Raw genomic sequence first — 20,832 nt, forward strand, 5'->3', positions numbered from 1 at the left:
ATCCCATATAGCACGGCCGTTTCGCCACGGGCCCAGACATAGGGGGATATCTGCTCGGGCTGACGCACAACGTGTCCCAACTACGTACTTTTTTTGTTTTGTTGTTGTTGCCTTATTGGGATTCCTTCTTGGATGGCCTGTAACAAAGATTGTATCTGTACTGGATTGAGTCTGTCAAATAAACAAGAACAACGTGGGGCTAAGTGAGAAAACAGCGTATAAATACGCATGTATATGTTCTTTACGGCTCATACTAGTGCACCCTCTTCGCAAACACACCACTGCAGCAAGCAGGCGAAACTCAGGTAACGTAACTAGCTAACGTTAGCTACACCGGGATAAAAGGTGCAGGATAGATACCTTGCTGAAAACAACCATTCTGAGACGTCCTTGTTGCACAGAGCTAGTTAGACGGTGGGCCATTCCCATATCGTACTCGAGGAACAGACAGGGTTGATCGGTGTCTACTTATTCTCTAGAGGCCATGACCATAGTGGGGAGCAAATGGAACCTAGCGTAGCTAGCTAGCTAACGTCAAAGGTTACAATAGAGGTTTCTTCTGTTTGTTTACAATATGGGCTAACTAGGTCCTTGATAAAGAGTAAATGGGGAAGTGAAGTTGTAAGAAGTTACACGTGTACGTTTAAGTTTCAGTTGCGGATGGAAAAGTGACAGGTGTTGTTGTCAGTCCCTGTTCAGAGTTGAAGCTGGATTTACCAGCTAACAGATTGCTAACTTGCTAACGTTAGCTAGCTGCTATGATGATGATACTAAAGTTAGTGTCGTGTGAGCTGTTTACCAACAACGTGATTAGCTGACCTAGCTAGTTAGAGATATTCAGACCGTTTGTGCCTTGCCATTTCAATTTGACCCCATCTATTTAAGTAAATTTCATATGCTATTCTTATTATAGCTAGCTACAGTCAGATGCACCATCGTCGATCCATTACACATTGATTGTCAACAAAATAGCAGTTATTGATTAGTCATTGCGCTCCAGATATCTGTATATAGATATCAAGTTTCAGCCTGTCCTGAGTAGCTAGATAGCTCTCAAGTAAAACAGGTTTTAGTTAGCTATAGGTTTGACAGCTGATTTGCGTGTCTGCTAGGCGCCTACCTAGCTGGCCAATTCGATGTCGTATGCGCTCTGTACACCCATTGCATTGCAAAACTTGATCCCGCTGTGCTGGTGTGCTTGCTGGTACCCACTGGCACGTTTCTCTGATCCATTGGTGCTTTCAAGACAACTGGGAACTCGGAAAAATACGAGGTAAAGTCATGAAGTCATTGATCTTCAGGTCGGAAAGTCAGAGCTATAGAAAGAGGCCCTAGTTCCCTAGTTGGAATTCCGAGTTGGATGACCGTTAGAAAAATATTTTTCCCAGTCGGAGCTCGTTTTTCCGAGTTCCCAGTTGTCTTGAACGCAGTGAAGTCGGAGATTAACGAGTTCCCAGTTCTTTTTAAAGGAGCATTATCTGTTATTGCAGCACAAGTCTTGCTCAGTGGTATAGTGCTGTTTTTTTTATTGTTTTTTTAGATGAGGGAGCGCGTTTTAAAAATATACGTCATACTTTCCTCAATCAAAGTTTGTACCGACAGATGTAAACAATTGAATAGCCTATCATTATGTACAATGTATCCTCCAATTGCAACGTCTGCCTATGCCCACACACATTGGCTCAAAAACATTTTAGTTTTTTAATATCCTCCAACACCAAGTTAGGCATAGGCCACCTAATTTCTAAATAGGCCATCATCACTGTCAATCTTGAATTATAATTATTCACCATTTACCGGTGAAACGTTCAAACTTAATCTCCATGCCAATCATTTCATTGATCTCAATCAGTTTCACGGGAATATGCATTTAGATATTCTTGAATGACTGTTGTTTCGTGAGATAATTAGAGCAGATGGTGTTAACAAACTATTAGTCTTGTGTTTTGTTTCAATCAATGCATATATCCAGCCAAGTGGTGGGTTCTGTTTTGGCTCATGCAATTTTTTTGTTGACTATTCAACTTCAGCTAACCGTCCTAAAATCTCGTTATAAATTACGGTAAGTGTTTTTGGTGTAACGGTAACTTTATTATTATTATTATAGGCCTACTGTGCTATGGTTTTATATTTGGTTTTGTTATGTAAAATGCTAATTAATAATTGTGATATTGCTAGACGTTGTTTCGGCTTTGATCTAACTTTACTAAATGAGCACCGTTGTGAGAAGTACATTTTCTATTTGTAATAACAATAAGTGATGAGTATGACTATTAGCCATAGGCAACCGATCTTGATGAGATGAGCGCCCTGCAATGGTGCTGAAAGGACAGCGCCTGGATCGATCTTGATGAGATGAGCGCCCTGCAATGGTGCTGAAAGGACAGCGCCTGGATCGATCTTGATGAGATGAGCGCCCTGCAATGGTGCTGAAAGCACAGCGCCTGGATCGTGCAATGATGTTAAAGAAGTTGAACCAATTTGTGATGCTGAAGGATAGGTCTGCCATCCGGCCAGTTCAGGAACAAACAACAATCATTTGCAGTAGTCCTATAGCCTAATAGGCCTACAACTAAGTGGAATAGCTATTTGTAGGCTATATCCTAATGTAAATACATATAGCTTGATATCATTGCACTGTTTGCAAGGAGAGCTTCATTGCAAGTTGCATTTCATTGTATTGTGTAGCTTTGTATCAAATACACGTTGATTTGATTAGCTTAAACACATGGTTACAGTATACCCTATTACAGAATAAAAGAAAACAGAGGTGAACTATCAATTCATTGAATTTATTTGCGTATGTTAAACATGCTATCAATTGACCAAGTAGTGAACATAACTTATTACTACTGAGAATTGCGGGAAATGTGTTTTAAAACAGCCATAAAATCAAGCATTTGGTGTGGTGTATTCATCTCAATAAACTATAACCTAAATGCATTATTACTTCCAACTTGGCCCAAATCAAACTTCCAATTGCCCTCCTTGACATATCAAGCTACACTGAACAAAAACATATTTGATTTTACAGAGTTACAGTTCATATAAGGAAATCAGTCAATTGAAATAAATTAATTAGGTCCTAATCTATGGATTTCACATGACTGGAAATATAGATATGTATCTGTTGGTCACAGGTTCCTTAAAAAAAACGGGAGTGGATCAGAACCTGTCAGTATCTGGTGTGACCACCATTTACCTCATGCAGCGCAAAACATCTCCTTCGCGTAGAGTTGATCAGGCTGTTGATTGTGGAATGTCGTCCCACTCCTCTGCAATGACTGTGTGAAGTTATTGGATGTTGGCAGGAACTGGAACACGCTGTCGTACGTGTTGATCCAGAGCATCCTAAACATGCTCAATGGGGGACATGTCTGGTGAGTATGTAGGCCATGGAAGAACTGGGACATTTTCTGCTTCCAGGAATTGTGTACAGATCCTTGCGACATGGGGCCATGCATTATCATGCTGAAACATGAGGTGATGGCGGTGGATGAATAGTACGACAATCAGCCTCAGGATCCGTCACAGTATCTCGGTGCATTCAAATTGCCATTGATAAAATACAATTGTGTTCGTTGTCCATAGCTTATGCCTTCCCATACCATAACCCCACCGCCACCATGGGGCACTCTGTTCACAACGCTGACATCAGCTCACCCTCATGACGCCATACACGTGGTCTGCCATCTGCCCGGTACAGTTGAAACCTGGATTAATCCGTGAAGAGTACACTTCTCCAGCGTGCCAGTGGCCATCGAGGGTGAGCATTTGCCCACTGAAGTTGGTTACGACGCTGAACTGCAGTCAGGTCAAGACCCTTGTGAGGATGACGAGCACGCAGATGAGCTTACCTGAGACGGTTTCTGACAGTTTGTGCAGAAATTCTTCAGTTGTGCAAACCCACAGTTTCATCACCTGTCCGGGTGGCTCGTCTCAGAGCATCCCACAGGTGAAGAAGCCAGATGTGGAGGTCCTGGGCTGGCGTGGTTACACCTGGTTTGCGGTTGTGAGGCCGGTTGGACGTACTGCCAAATTCTCTAAAATGACGTTGGAGGCGGAATATAGTAGAGAAATGAACATTGTTGTCTGGCAACAGCTCTGGTGGACATTACTGAATTCAGCATGCCAATTGCACGCTCTCTCCATTTGAGACATCTGTGGCATTGGGTTGTGTGACAAAACTGCACATTTGAGTGGCCTTTTATTGTCCCCAGCACAAGGTGCACCTGTGTAATGATCATGCCGTTTAATCAGCTTGTTTATATGCCACAGCTGTCAGGTGGGATGGATTGTCTTGGCAAAGGAGAAATGCTCACTAACAGGGATGTACACACATTTGTGCAAAATATTTGAGAGAAAGTAGCTTTTTGTGCGTATGTTACATTACTAGGATCTTTTATTTCAGGTCATGAAACATGGGACCAACACTTTACATGCTGCGTTTTTTATATTCTTGTTTAGTGTAGAACGGGACCTGCATCTCAACCAATATCCAATGTAGGCTAGATATCCCAAACAGGGCTACAGCAACTATCAGAGAGGGCTTTGCGGTGGCCACCTGGTTGGATGTGCTCGGCAGAACGGTGTCACCATAACCAAGTGGTCACAAATCGTTCTGGGTTCCACTGTGCAAGAGGGGGTCCGTGGCGTTTTATGAGCGTCAAGGCAGACCCACTGTGAATTAGGATTTATTTTTCTTAGTTTTGATTGGCCAAAGTTGTCAAGCATCTAACGGGCCTCCACATCGCGCACATGTAGCCTATAGTTCTTAATCATTGTTGCCACCGTAGTGAGAGCACAGGGAAGAAACAAAATTATTGTTTTTCATGGACTTTTTGTGGTAATATAATTTCAGAATACATTTTCCAGAAATAGTTTTACCAGCTCTGTATTCTCCAATAGAAAACAGTGAGGGCGCGCCACTCCTCCACGCCCCGGCAGCACTACACCCCTCGTTTTGCCCCATTGTCAAACACAAGCAATGTTTCATAAAAGTTTGAGTTTTGTCATTCAGCCAGACAGGTTAGGTGTCAGTAATATTTTTGCCGGGAAAATCATATTGCATGCGAAACACTGTTAATCTCTGCTCATCTCTTCGTAGTCTGTGTAGGCTATGTCTTGCAAACACATGTAGGCTACCTGTCATTTAATATTCTCTCATGTTGTGTTTTCTTATTTGTCTAGGTGCTGGGGCAATGTTTACACTGACACCCTACTGACCAGTCCAAAAGTTACCCAGGCCCCCCTCCCATTCCCCACCTCTACCCCCCTTCCACAAGCTTTCCACCCTTCACTATGAATGAGGCCAGCGTAGTCAGGGAAGGATGGCTCCACAAGAGAGGTGAGGACCCTCCGTTTCTTATTATTCACAGCAAATGTAATATAATCACTTTCAAACACAATTTCAATAACATCGTCTGACAAAGCCATACATGTCTCGACACATTCTAATCCAAACTATGTAGTTGCCATAGAATATGCATTGTGGCTAACCTCAGAGACTAGGCTATGAGAGTATTCGGGTGCTGTGTACTCAAGCCCACTTGTTTCTCTGTACAGGTGAGTACATCAAGACTTGGAGGCCGCGCTACTTCATCCTGAAGAGTGACGGCTCCTTCATTGGCTACAAAGAGAAGCCTGAGCTGTCCGACCAGAGCTTGCCCCCTCTCAACAATTTCTCAGTGGGAGGTGAGGGTCCCTCAAAGTGAAAACTATTGTTGAAGATGTCACAGGTGACTCAGTGTTGTGCAGTGTTGGTTCTGTAGCAGGGTTTACAGAGCAGGACCTGCTGTCCTCTCACCACCTCTGTACAGAACACTTAAATGGAGTGTGTTGGTGTTTGCAGGCCTGGATGTTGCTTGGGGGGGTCTTCACAGTTCACTTTGTAAATGAAACAACAGAGGTAAAAACAATGGATTGAGGCATTAAAACATTTGTAAGGCTTGATCCCTCTTCTGTCTCTCTTTCGTCCCAGAATGCCAGCTGATGAAAACAGAGCGGCCCAAGCCAAACACGTTCGTTATCCGCTGCCTGCAGTGGACCACTGTCATCGAGAGGACCTTCCACGTAGAAAGCAATGCAGAGAGGTGAGGAGGGGATATGGGTAACTGAGGTGTGAGAAGGGGCCAATAGAAAGGGTAGGTAGACAGTGAGGAGGAGGAATAACAGTAGTCAACAAGAGGTGGAGGGAGGGATATGTTTCTGTCTGTGTCATGGACAAACGCTTAGTGGTTCAAAGGAATCCTACAAGCTCACTATGGTGTAGTAATTGCGTGTGTGTGTGTGTGTGTGTGTGTGTGTGTGTGTGTGTGTGTGTGTGTGTGTGTGTGTGTGTGTGTGTGTGTGTGTGTGTGTGTGTGTGTGTGTGTGTGTGTGTGTGTGTGTGTGTGTGTCAGAGAGGGGTGGATGCGTGCCATCCAGGCGGTGGCCAATGGGTTGAAGGTACGAGAGGAGGAGGAGCCCATGGACCTGTTTGGTTCTCCCAGTGACAGCAGCAGCATTGAGGAGATGGAGGTGGCCATGTCCAAGACCAACTCCAAGGTGGTGAGTGTGTGTGCAGTAACATATACTGTGCATATGACAGATACAAATGCTTACAAGGTAAAGGCAAGAGTCACACAAATACATGCTAATTGAATGACATGATAAACCACTCACACATTGTTCTTCCACAATGGTTGAATCCTGGTTTGTTCCTGCGCAGGTGTGTGATTGATCTGTTTAGTGAAGTATCACACTTCATCATCACTACCACTGTCCATCCTTCCCATTGTGAATGTGTTTGGCTGGGCTGGGTCACCCAGGATAAGCTAGTTGATTGTCCAACCCTGTTTCTGTGTTGTCAGACGATGAGTGACTTTGACTACCTGAAGCTGCTGGGGAAGGGGACGTTTGGCAAAGTGATCCTGGTCAAGGAGAAAGCCACGGGGATGCACTATGCCATGAAGATCCTGCGCAAGGAGGTCATCATCGCTAAGGTAACGAAATAGGCCTAACCTTTACCACTTTACAGTGGTGACTACTGGCCATCAGTTTGTTATTGGGGAATGACGATCTGTATGCATTAGGCCTGATCTGTAGTCTTAATTGTTCTTTATTGTGCATAGTATGTGGTATATTTTGTTTTATAAACTGGGTGGTTCGAGCACTGAATGCTGACAGCCGTGGTATATTTATGTTATAATATATTTTAATTGTTTCTATTATGTTATGTTTCTTAACGTTGTCTTAACACTTGCATTGCTGGGCTTCATCCAATACGAGAAGCCGCCAATGGCCACATTTGGAATGTCCTGTGTTCTCTCGTGTTTCCAGTAATACCTTCTGAACATATCCTGGCTTCACTGATTTGTGAAGGAGGGAATCTATTTGACAATGACTGAGCCATGATGGTATTCTTATGTATGTGTTGCTGTGAAAGGCTGACTCTCTGATCTGTGTGTCCAGGACGAGGTAGCGCACACGGTTACAGAGAGCAGAGTGTTACAGAACACCCGGCATCCCTTCCTAACAGTGAGTGGTCCATGTTCCTCTCACCTCATTACATGTGCTGGTCCAGAACAGAACACCCACATGTGCTGTATAGTCCTGTGTAGCAGTGGTTCCCAACTCCAGTCCTCCAGTACCCCTAACGACACACTTTGCCGTTGTAGCCCCGGACAAACTCCCCTGATTCATCTCATTGATGATTAGTTGACAAGTTGAATCAGGCGTGCTTGTCCGGGTTTACTACAGAAATGTGTACTGTTGGTGGGACCGGAGGACTGGAGATGGGCTGTTGGGGGGGACTGGAGGACTGGAGATGGGCAGTTGGTGGGACTGGAGATGGGCTGTTGGTGGGACTGGAGATGGGCTGTTGGTGGGACTGGAGATGGGCTGTTGGTGGGACCGGAGGACTGGAGATGGGCTGTTGGTGGGACCGGAGGACTGGAGATGGGCTGTTGGTGGGACCGGAGGACTGGAGATGGGCTGTTGGTGGGACCGGAGGACTGGAGTTGGGCTGTTGGTGGGACCGGAGGACTGGAGTTGGGCTGTTGGGTGGGACTGGAGGACTGGAGATGGGCTGTTGGGGGGGACTGGAGATGGGCTGTTGGGGGGACTGGAGGACTGGAGATGGGTTGTTGGTGGGACCGGAGGACTGGAGATGGGTTGTTGGTGGGACTGGAGGACTGGAGATGGGCTGTTGGGGGGGACTGGAGATGGGCTGTTGGTGGGACTGGAGGACTGGAGATGGGTTGTTGGTGGGACCGGAGGACTGGAGATGGGTTGTTGGTGGGACCGGAGGACTGGAGATGGGCTGTTGGTGGGACCGGAGGACTGGAGATGGGTTGTTGGTGGGACCGGAGGACTGGAGATGGGCTGTTGGGGGGGGACTGGAGATGGGCTGTTGGTGGGACCGGAGGACTGGAGATGGGTTGTTGGTGGGACCGGAGGACTGGAGATGGGTTGTTGGTGGGACCGGAGGACTGGAGATGGGTTGTTGGTGGGACCGGAGGACTGGAGATGGGTTGTTGGTGGGACCGGAGGACTGGAGATGGGTTGTTGGTGGGACCGGAGGACTGGAGATGGGCTGTTGGGGGGACCGGAGGACTGGAGATGGGTTGTTGGTGGGACCGGAGGACTGGAGATGGGTTGTTGGTGGGACTGGAGGACTGGAGATGGGCTGTTGGGGGGGACTGGAGATGGGCTGTTGGTGGGACTGGAGGACTGGAGATGGGTTGTTGGTGGGACCGCAGGACTGGAGATGGGCTGTTGGTGGGACTGGAGGACTGGAGATGGGTTGTTGATGGGACTGGAGATGGGCTGTTGGTGGGACCGGAGGACTGGAGATGGGTTGTTGGTGGGACCGGAGGACTGGAGATGGGTTGTTGGTGGGACCGGAGGACTGGAGATGGGTTGTTGGTGGGACCGGAGGACTGGAGATGGGCTGTTGGTGGGACCGGAGGACTGGAGATGGGCTGTTGGTGGGACCGGAGGACTGGAGATGGGCTGTTGGTGGGACCGGAGGACTGGAGATGGGCTGTTGGTGGGACCGGAGGACTGGAGATGGGCTGTTGGTGGGGACTGGAGATGGGCTGTTGGTGGGACTGGAGGACTGGAGATGGGCTGTTGGTGGGACTGGAGTTGGGCTGTTGGTGGGACTGGAGGACTGGAGATGGGTTGTTGGTGGGACTGGAGATGGGCTGTTGGTGGGACTGGAGATGGGCTGTTGGTGGGACTGGAGATGGGTTGTTGGGGGGGACTGGAGTTGGGCTGTTGGTGGGACCGGAGGACTGGAGATGGGTTGTTGGTGGGACCGGAGGACTGGAGATGGGCTGTTGGTGGGACCGGAGGACTGGAGTTGGGCTGTTGGTGGGACCGGAGGATTGGAGTTGGGCTGTTGGTGGGACTGGAGATGGGCTGTTGGGGAGGACTGGAGATGGGTTGTTGGGGGGGACTGGAGGACTGGAGATGGGTTGTTGGGGGGGACTGGAGGACTGGAGTTGGGCTGTTTGTGGGACCGGAGGACTGGAGTTGGGCTGTTGGGGGAGACTGGAGTTGGGCTGTTGATGGTAAAAGCTGTAATTTTTGTCTTGCCTTTTTTCATGAATTTGTATTTGTCATGCCTAGCCTATGATATGTCTCTATATTTTTGTTGTTAATATTTTCTTATCACAGCACATTTTCTGGTACTTAAAGCAAATATCTGTGAACATCAGACGATAAAGAAACATCTGATCTAATAGGAGGACATTGATCAATTGTCTTCTTCCACCCTTCCAGACACTGAAATACGCTTTCCAGACTCATGATCGATTATGTTTTGTGATGGAATACGCCAATGGAGGAGAGGTGGGTGTCCCAATGTACACACAGATATACATGAGCACACACACACAATTTTTCGATTGCTTGAACACTGGGATCCACATGGCCAAAACAATAATTAACAGATTGTAATTTCACATTGTTTTCACACTAAATGCAAATGATAAACACTTTTTTTGCAAAACAGTAGACACAAATCTCTATTACAAGACACTTTTTTGCAAAACAGTGCTACGGCAAAAACCAAAATGTGCACCCCTTTGTGTCGCCAGGACCAGGATTAAGATGAGGGTGAATCTTACTTTGCACTTGTCTTTTCTTACTAGCACCGACTTTGCTAGTAGTTACTATGACTGTGATATGTGGTTGTCTCATCTAGCTATCTTAAAGGGCCAATGCAGCTGTTTTTATTTCAATTTCAAATCATTTCTGGGTAACAATTTAAGAATCTTACTGTGTTTTCAATTAAAATGGTCAAAAAGAAACAGAGCAATTTCTGAACCACAAATTTAGCTAGGACTGTCTGGGAGTGGGGAGGGGAAAACTAGTTGTTATTGGCAGAGAAGTTTGGAACTCTCTTTCTAATTGGTCTATTAACTAATTTATTGCCTGGTGATGTCACCATGGAAGGCCAAAACTCCATCCCACCAAAACAGGCTGAAATTTCAGGTGTTCTTTTCAAACAGCTCTCACACTTAAAGGGCATTATCATCATTTTGACAATGTTACATTATTATTTCAACCTCAGTGTGGAAATGTATATAAAACACAGTAAAATAATGTTTTTGCTACACTTGGCCTTTTGAGATGAATGCACTAACTGTAAGTCGCTCTGGATAAGAGCGTCTGCTAAATGACTAAAATCTAAATGGTGACATGAACCTTCTCATTCAATTAAATACTATAGCGTTTGAATGGATTTGGCTAATTTTGTGAAAGGTATTTTTAAGTTGTGATAGTGTAAGTGCATTTTGCAAGAGATGTGTTGTTTTGGCAAACACATGCATTTTAGTGGGCTGTATTAAGTGTTCAAGCAATGGAGAAAGTGTTATATCAACACATCTCAAATTAATCCTCCTTTTTTCACTCTCTTTTGCTCTCATCTTCCCTCTAGCTCTTCTTCCACCTGTCTCGGGATCGTGTGTTCACGGAAGACCGGGCCCGTTTCTATGGCGCTGAGATCGTATCTGCGTTGGAGTACCTCCACTCTCGTGACGTGGTATACAGGGACCTGAAGGTAGGCACTGTGAAGATTCTGTCCTGCTTTCATAGTCACCCGTCCTGCTTTCATATTCATCTAAGGATTTGGGTTTTCCTGAACCAAGTGACAAACACATTCTGCCTTCATTCTTCAGTCATGTGATTTTCCTAAATGGTGATAATAATGGTGCCACACACCCTGCTTAGACACATTCCTCTCCGCACTGGAGACTGGGGTTAAATTCCCCACTCCAACTATTCAAACTGGCTGTCATTCTCTCTATAATGTTAGAACTGTCTCAATAATGCTCTGTTCTAATATCTCATCCGTCTCGCTGCATCTTCTCAGCTGGAGAATCTAATGCTGGACAATGACGGACATGTTAAAATCACAGACTTTGGGCTGTGTAAGGAGGGCATCACGGACGGTGCCACCATGAAGACCTTCTGCGGCACCCCGGAGTACCTGGCGCCGGAGGTGAGGGCCCTCTGCTAGTGGCACAAGCACATGCTACACAGTTGTCATACAACCTTAGTTGTTTTCATTAAGCAGCAAACGTAAGAAAACACAAACTAATAGGGAATAACTTTTTCAATTTCCGTTGCAAAATGTCTTCTCTTTTTGTAGCAGTATAAATGCAGGAAGTGAGACAAGGAGAGAGGCCATTTTAGACTCACTGTGGTGTTCCTGGAAGAACCACTTGTTTTTATTGGGGCCATTTATTACTTTAAGATTAGTTGGCTTGATAATCTGATAATCCATAGTTTTTATGTTAATGCAGTGAGTATTTAGGTAGAAAGATACCTCCTACTGTATGGTAATTTTATCAATTGATTGCCTCTGGAACATTCCTTTTGAAGACCCCATTAAGTGGCAGTTTGAAGTGACTCAAATCCAATCTGGTCAATTGCAAATTGTTGTTTAGACAGACAAAAAAACTATCTGATTTTGAGCATTAAGGCCTGCACTGTGAACAAAGCTCCCTCCCTGCCCGTCCAGGTGCTGGAGGACAACGACTACGGCCGGGCGGTGGACTGGTGGGGCCTGGGCGTGGTCATGTACGAGATGATGTGCGGTCGGCTGCCCTTCTACAACCAGGACCACGAGCGGCTTTTTGAGCTCATCCTCATGGAGGAGATCCGATTTCCCAAGAACCTGGCCCCAGAGGGCAGGGCCCTGCTCACCGGCCTGCTCAAAAAGGATCCCAAGCAAAGGTGCGTGGTGCTTGGTGTGGGTAGGGGTGGGAGGTGTGACCGTTTGACTGGCCTGCTCAGGGAGGACCCCATTTGTGTTTGGCTGAGTATCTGCTCAAGAAAGGTGTGTAAACTAAGTCCTCACAAGGAAAAAGGCTATTTCTAGGAAGTTTAGAGTTAAGGTTCGGATTAGGGGTTAAAGGTTAGGGTTAGGTTTTCGGGTTAGGGAAAATACGATTTTGAATGGGAATCAATTGTGTCCCCCCACAAGGTTAGTTAAACAAGTGTGTGTGTGTGCGCACGCGCTTTGTATGTCCAAAGTACACACTCAAACTGTTTGTTCGTTCAGAAAACATGGATATTTATTAAATAGCACAACTTGAAGTAGTATCTTCAACTGAATCTGACACAACTGTGGGAAACAAGGAGTCAATATGGGCCGGCATCCCTGTGGAATGCTTTCGACACCTTGTAAAGTCCATGCCCCGACGAATTGAGGCTGTTCTGAGGGCAAAAGGGGGGTTCAACTCAATATTAGGTGTTCCTAATGTTTTGTACACTCAGTGTATAGTCTACATTTGGCCTATATGAATTCAAGCTAATTTGAAGCACATCTCCAGAAGAAGCTATCCATTTTCATTTCTTTCTGTGCCACCAAATGGTTGCTTATACTGGTAAAGTTACCAGGATGTTAGCTAGCTAGCTAATGAGGTAACATGACTGAACAAGGTGTTAACAAATGGTTAGCGGCCCGCGATTAGTTTTAGTTGCCTGTTAGATGGTTTGTGAATGTAAAAATGAGGCCTGTCACTGCGCAAAATAAAAAATGTAGCGAAGATAATATGGGTCATAACTTTTGAATGGTTTGGGCTAGAAACAAGCGCTCGGTTTATGCTCAGTTTGTTCTCTTTTCCTCGGCACACTGGTGCTCCCCCCAAAAAATTCCAGGTCATACAGCAAAACATTCAGTAGCACATGCGACCAAAATGATCACAATTTGGAGCTCTCTGACAACAAAAAAACGTGAGATGCTCTTCTTCAGAAAAGCAGTGCAGCAAACGTGAGAGCACCATTTGAAGTAACCTCTGATTTTTGTTATTGACAGGTTAGGGGGAGGACCGGATGATGCCAAAGAAGTGATGTCCCACAAGTTCTTCACCTCTATCAACTGGCAGGACGTGGTCGATAGAAAGGTGATTGACTGGAGGCTGATAGCTTAACGCTATTGATAGTCAGTCAATAAATGGTGGCCTTCCAGGTCTTTGATTTAAAAAAATGATGTGACCTTTATTTAACTAGGCATGTCAGTTAAGAACAAATTCTTATTTACAATGACGGCCTACTGGGGGTTAACTGCCTTGTTCAGGGGCAGAACGACAGATTTTTACCTTGTCAGCTCGGGGATTTGATCCAGCAACCTATCGGTTGGAGATGGGTTGTTGGTGGGACCACTAGGCTAACTGCCACCGTTTTTGCAGTCATGCTGTGCAGATCAGATATTACAAATTCCACGTCGACTGCCGTCTGACTGATCCCTGAATGACCTTGCATCATAAATAAGTAAAGTAAGTAGCCTGTTTCTGTAGCGCGAGGCAGCTTGATATACAAGTACGCCCCCTGGACAGGACACTAGTCTATCGCAGGTTCTTACACCTTCTTGATGCTGAGTGCCAAGCAGACCATTTGCCAATCAATCACTGCTCGCTCTCTTCCTCCTCAGCTGACTCCACCCTTCAAGCCTCAGGTGACGTCAGAGACTGATACACGTTACTTCGACGACGAGTTCACGGCACAGACCATCACCGTCACGCCTCCAGACAAGTGTGAGTTTGTGTGTGTGTGTGTGACACAATATGCCACCAAGCGTGCCGTTAGAGGTGATGTTGACTGAGTGTGTTCTTCGTGTTCTAGATACCAACCTGGACTGTGGCATCCCCAACCAGCCAGCACACTTCCCCCAGTTCTCTTACTCTGCCAGCATACGAGAGTGACCCTGTCTTTACCATACACACTGAAGATATGCATAGCGCATCAGCTCACACTCTCATCCACAGACACACACACACACCACACACACACACACACACACACACACACACACACACACACACACACACACACACACACACACACACACACACACACACACACACTTTCTTGTAAAAAAAAAAAAAGACTGCAAGCTTGAGACTCCACATAGGCCAATGGATCTCTGGTCACAGCGGGGATTTAAGTGCCTAGTCTTGCAGCCATCTTGTCTGCTCAAACCCCGCCTACACTACAGTCACGCACAACAGCAGCCTGTGAACTGCACAGGACCTCAGTCAATACCTCACGTCGTCAACATCAGCAGCAGTAGCATATCATCCACGCACGGATAACTATAACCTATAGGTGGCGTTAACAGACACTACTGCTCCTCACTGGAAGGTCTAGTACAGGGCTGCCCAACCCTCTTCCTGGAGATCTACCGTCCTGTGGGTTTTCAGTTCAACCCTAATTTAACACAACTGATTCTACTAATTAGCTGCTCAACAAGACCTTAACTAGCTGAATCAGATATGCTAAATTAGGGTTGGACTCCAGGAAGAGGGTTGGGCAGTCCTGGTCTAGTACCTATAGGTGATCCTATAGGACACTACTACTCCTCACAGGGAGGACTAGGACCTATAGGTGGTCCTATAGGACACCACTGCTCCTCACAGGGAGGACTAGGACCTATAGGTGGTCCTATAGGACACCACTGCTCCTCACAGGGAGGACTAGGAGCTATAGGTGGTCCTATAGGACACTACTGCTCCTCACAGGGAGGACTAGGAGCTATAGGTGGTCCTATAGGACACTACTGCTCCTCACAGGGAGGACTAGTACCTATAGGTGATCCTATAGGACACCACTGCTCCTCACAGGGAGGACTAGGACCTATAGGTGGTCCTATAGGACACTACTACTCCTCACAGGGAGGACTAGGACCTATAGGTGATCCTATAGGACACCACTGCTCCTCACAGGGAGGACTAGTACCTATAGGTGATCCTATAGGACACCACTGCTCCTCACAGGGAGGACTAGGACCTATAGGTGGTCCTATAGAACACTACTGCTCCTCACAGGGAGGACTAGGACCTATAGGTGGTCCTATAGGACACTACTGCTCCTCACAGGGAGGACTAGGACCTATAGGTGGTCCTATAGGACACTACTGCTCCTCACAGGGAGGACTAGGACCTATAGGTGGTCCTATAGGACACCACTGCTCCTCACAGGGAGGACTAGGACCTATAGGTGGTCCTATAGGACACTACTGCTCCTCACAGGGAGGACTAGGACCTATAGGTGGTCCTATAGGACACCACTGCTCCTCACAGGGAGGACTAGGACCTATAGGACACTACTGCTCCTCACAGGGAGGACTAGGACCTATAGGTGATCCTATAGGACACCACTGCTCCTCACAGGGAGGACTAGGACCTATAGGTGATCCTATAGGACACTACTGCTCCTCACAGGGAGGACTAGGACCTATAGGTGGTCCTATAGGACACTACTGCTCCTCACAGGGAGGACTAGGACCTATAGGTGATCCTATAGGACACTACTGCTCCTCACAGGGAGGACTAGGACCTATAGGTGGTCCTATAGGACACCACTGCTCCTCACAGGGAGGACTAGGACCTATAGGTGGTCCTATAGGACACTACTGCTCCTCACAGGGAGGACTAGGACCTATAGGTGGTCCTATAGGACACCACTGCTCCTCACAGGGAGGACTAGGACCTATAGGACACTACTGCTCCTCACAGGGAGGACTAGGACCTATAGGTGATCCTATAGGACACCACTGCTCCTCACAGGGAGGACTAGGACCTATAGGTGGTCCTATAGGACACCACTGCTCCTCACAGGGAGGACTAGGACCTATAGGACACTACTGCTCCTCACAGGGAGGACTAGGACCTATAGGTGGTCCTATAGGACACCACTGCTCCTCACAGGGAGGACTAGGACCTATAGGTGGTCCTATAGGACACTACTGCTCCTCACAGGGAGGACTAGGACCTATAGGTGGTCCTATAGGACACCACTGCTCCTCACAGGGAGGACTAGGACCTATAGGACACTACTGCTCCTCACAGGGAGGACTAGGACCTATAGGACACTACTGCTCCTCACAGGGAGGACTAGGACCTATAGGTGATCCTATAGGACACCACTGCTCCTCACAGGGAGGACTAGGACCTATAGGTGATCCTATAGGACACTACTGCTCCTCACAGGGAGGACTAGGACCTATAGGTGGTCCTATAGGACACTACTGCTCCTCACAGGGAGGACTAGGACCTATAGGTGGTCCTATAGGACACCACTGCTTCTCACAGGGAGGACTAGGACCTATAGGTGGTCCTATAGGACACTACTGCTCCTCACAGGGAGGACTAGGACCTATAGGTGGTCCTATAGGACACTACTGCTCCTCACAGGGAGGACTAGGACCTATAGGTGGTCCTATAGGACACCACTGCTCCTCACAGGGAGGACTAGGACCTATAGGACACTACTGCTCCTCACAGGGAGGACTAGGACCTATAGGTGGTTCTATAGGACACCACTGCTCCTCACAGGGAGGACTAGGACCTATAGGTGGTCCTATAGGACACTACTGCTCCTCACAGGGAGGACTAGGACCTATAGGTGGTCCTATAGGACACCACTGCTCCTCACAGGGAGGACTAGGACCTATAGGACACTACTGCTCCTCACAGGGAGGACTAGGACCTATAGGACACTACTGCTCCTCACAGGGAGGACTAGGACCTATAGGTGATCCTATAGGACACCACTGCTCCTCACAGGGAGGACTAGGACCTATAGGTGATCCTATAGGACACTACTGCTCCTCACAGGGAGGACTAGGACCTATAGGTGGTCCTATAGGACACTACTGCTCCTCACAGGGAGGACTAGGACCTATAGGTGGTCCTATAGGACACCACTGCTCCTCACAGGGAGGACTAGGACCTATAGGTGGTCCTATAGGACACTACTGCTCCTCACAGGGAGGACTAGGACCTATAGGTGGTCCTATAGGACACCACTGCTCCTCACAGGGAGGACTAGGACCTATAGGTGGTCCTATAGGACACTACTGCTCCTCACAGGGAGGACTAGGACCTATAGGTGATCCTATAGGACACTACTGCTCCTCACAGGGACGACTAGGACCTATAGGTGGTCCTATAGGACACCACTGCTCCTCACAGGGAGGACTAGGACCTATAGGTGGTCCTATAGGACACTACTGCTCCTCTGATTTGGATGGAATTGAGACACTGATCTCTTACACTCAATTTTCTTTCTTTCTTGTGCTCGCTATCTCATTTTCGTTCTTTGTCTGTCGCTCCCTTTTTTCCCCTCTCTGTCCCCCCTCGTCCTCATCACTCACTCACTCACTCACTCACTCACTCACTCACTCACTCACTCACTCACTCACTCACTCACTCACTCACTCACACTGCTGGATAGAAGAAAAAAACACTGAAGTGATTCTTGTTTTCACAAATGAGAAACAAAGTTTTCTCTCTCTCATTGTTACAGTTTATAAGGAGTCATATTTCTGTGATTTATCCAAGTGCTCTTTTCTGTAACTAGCTGTTACCAATAGTGTTGAAGTGGTCCTACTGGGCAGGGCGGTGGTGGTAAACAATGAAGCTGTTTCTCTGTCAATGTGTTTGTGTGCTTGGAGAAAAGGAGGGACAACCAAAACTGAATGTCTGCATTTTGTGTTTGTATGTGTGCGTATGCCAGTGAAGTTGTGTGAGTGCTCAAATGTAAGCGAGCCTGACGTGCATCGGTATCAGTAGAATAATTGGCGACATCACACTACAGTTTTTCCGACTCAGAACTGAAAAACCTACTCTGGATTTACAAAAAGCGATGCAGGAGGGAGTACTACTTTTTAACTGTAATTCAGTGAAATTAACTAGTATTGCACTCTTTTTTTTCTTCCTCTATTTTGACTGGGATCGTTGTGAACAGAACACAAAGTTGCTACAGAGAAAATGTATGAATGAATCACTGTACAAGGCGTGTAGGTACGGATTTTTAAACCCTGTTTTTAATTCAGGACTTGTCTCAACACCTCTGGTCTTTGATCGAGACGGACCAGCCATGTGATTTACAACGGTCGACTAGCACTTAGTTACTTAAGCAGACCTCTTTTTACTCGAATGATGAGATTTGTATGTTTTATTCTTGTTATTTTGTTGCTTCGTTTCCTCTTTCAAATGTCATAAACGTCTGCTGTACTATCAAAAATGGCCGCACAGGTGGTGTTGAGTGGATCAGTGACGGGGCTCCGTTCGGGTCACAACACCAGGTGTGTGTTGAATGTAGTGATCACGCCTGCTCCTCTTCGTCTGCTGTCTGACTGCTGACAGTCACTGGTCAATGAGATCCAGGTTTTTCTCTAATGTTCTGGTAGTCATGTGAGCCTTGTGTCCATTATGTGCCGTTTGGAAATTGTTTCTGAGACTAACTATTGTTGTTTTTTTTGTTTTTGTCTAGTTCTGTTTTCCACCTCACTGTTTCCCTGACCCCTTTTGAAGACATTGCTACTCATTTAACATTCATAAATGTTTAATTCAATGAAAGAAAAAAGTGTATGTTTCCGCTAAAGTTATTTCAATTAAAAGGATCCCATTGTATGTATTTTGTGACTGACTGACTGTGTTTTGTGAGACAGCTGTGTGCTTGTATGTCTGTGCATGCTTGCATTTGTACTGTATTACCTATATACACATGCATGCTATAATGTAATCATGAAGTGCTTTAATAGGCTAGTCAAAGATTTTATCACCTCCATCTTAACTGACACCCTAGACCCACTACAATTTGCATAACACCCCAACAGATCCACGGATGACAGAATCGCCATTGCAATGCACGTTACCCTATCCCACCTGGACAAGAGAAATACCTACAGTACCAGTCAAAAGTTTGGACACACCTACTCATTCAAGAGTTTTCCTTTATTTTACTACTTTTAGAATAATAGTGAAGTCATCAAAACCTATGAAATAACACATGGAATCATGTAGTAACCAAAAAAAGTGTTCAACAAATCAAAATATATTTGAGATTCTTCAAAGTAGCCACCCTTTGCTTTGATGACAGCTTTGCACACTTGGCATTCTCTCAACCAGCTTCACCTGGAATGCTTTTCCAACAGTCTTGAAGGAGTTCCCACATATGCTGAGCACTTGTTGGCTGTTTTTCCTACACTCTGCGGTCCAACTCATCCCAAACCATCTCAATTGGGTTGAGGTTGGGTGATTGTAGAAGCCAGGTCATTTGATGCAGCACTCCATCACTCTTCTTCTTGGTCAAATAACCCTTACACAACCTGGAGGTGTGTTGGGTCATTGTCCTGTTGAAAAAGAAATGATAGTCCCACTAAGCGGAAACCAGATAGGATGGCGTATCACTGCAGAATGCTGTGGTAGCCATGCTGGTTAAGTGTGCCTTGAATTATAAATAAATCACTGACAGTGTCACCAGCAAAGCACCCCCACAACATCACACCTCCTCCTCCATGCTTCACGTTGGGAACCACACATGCGGAGATCATCTGTTCACCTACTCTGTGGCTCACAAAGACATGGCGGTTGGAACCAAAAATCTCTCATTTGGACTCATCAGACCAAAGGTCAGATTTCCACTGGTCTAATGTCCATTGCTCGTGTTTCTTGGCCCAAGCAAGTCTCTTCTTCTTATTGGTGGCCTTTAGTCGTGTTTTCATTGTAGCAAATTGACCATGAAGGTCTGATTCACGCAGTCTCCTCTGAACAGTTGATGTTGAGATATTTCTGTTACTTGAACTAAGTGGAGCATTTATTTGTGCTGCAATTTCTGAGGCTGGTAACTAATGAACTTATTCTCTGCAGCAGAGGTAGCTCTGGGTCTTCCTTTCCTGTGGCGGTCCTCATGAGAGCCAGTTTAATCATAACGCATGATGGTTTTTGCAACTGCCCTTGAAGAAACTTTCAAAGTGATTGGCTCAACTGTATTAAGGAAAGGAATTCCACAAATAAACTTTTAACAAGGCACACCTGTTAATTGAAATGCATTCCAGGTGACTACCTCATGAAGCTGGCTGAGAGAATGTCAAGTGTGTGCAAAGCTGTAGTCAAGGCAAAGGGTGGCTACTTTGAAGAGTCTCATATGAAATATATTTTGATTTGTTTAGCACGTTTCTGGTTACTACATGATTCCATATGTGTTATTTCATAGTTTTGATGTCTTCACTACTATTCTACAGTGTAGAACCCTGGAATGAGTAGGTGCCCAAACTTTTGACTGGTACTGTATGTAAGAATGTTGTTCATCGACTGCAGCTCAGCCACCATAGTGCCCTCCAAGCTCATCACTAAGCTCAGGGTTCTGGGTCTGAATCCCTCCCTGTGCAACTGGGACCACGGGCCTCGTTTTATCAGTCATGTGTAGGCACAAATCTGTGCGTAAATCATGAGTAGTTTTATTTCCACACAAAGTGTAAGATTTATCAAAATGAATGTTTTCTTGAGAGTGTGGTGGAGTGGCAGAATAAGGCAACTGCTTGTCAAGCGT

At 46.2% G+C, this 20,832-nt stretch overlaps 2 protein-coding genes across 3 annotated transcripts; both read left to right on the forward strand.

The window, feature by feature from the left end:
* Nucleotides 1-47: 47 nt before the first annotated feature.
* Nucleotides 48-14,787, forward strand: LOC100194605 (v-akt murine thymoma viral oncogene homolog 2). 2 transcript variants are annotated; one of them, XM_082957504.1, is made up of 14 exons: nt 48-305; nt 5,191-5,347; nt 5,566-5,694; nt 5,981-6,092; nt 6,402-6,549; nt 6,852-6,983; nt 7,453-7,518; nt 9,769-9,837; nt 10,928-11,050; nt 11,363-11,491; nt 12,014-12,228; nt 13,313-13,400; nt 13,928-14,030; nt 14,119-14,787. In XM_082957504.1, the coding sequence occupies exons 2-14, from the start codon at nt 5,302-5,304 to the stop codon at nt 14,196-14,198; spliced, it is 1,440 nt and encodes a 479-aa protein (XP_082813630.1). In that variant the 5' UTR covers nt 48-305; nt 5,191-5,301; the 3' UTR covers nt 14,199-14,787.
* Nucleotides 14,412-18,915, forward strand: LOC145858909 (uncharacterized). Its single transcript, XM_082957579.1, has 3 exons — nt 14,412-14,510; nt 14,781-16,086; nt 16,126-18,915. Exons 1-3 carry the CDS (start codon nt 14,412-14,414, stop codon nt 17,850-17,852), a joined length of 3,132 nt encoding a protein of 1,043 aa, XP_082813705.1. The 3' UTR covers nt 17,853-18,915.
* The last annotated feature ends 1,917 nt before the right edge of the window (nt 18,916-20,832 follow it).

This window comes from Salmo salar, chromosome 11 (assembly GCF_965601325.2).
Source record: "Salmo salar chromosome 11, fSalSal1, whole genome shotgun sequence".
Taxonomy (NCBI): Eukaryota; Metazoa; Chordata; class Actinopteri; order Salmoniformes; family Salmonidae; genus Salmo; species Salmo salar.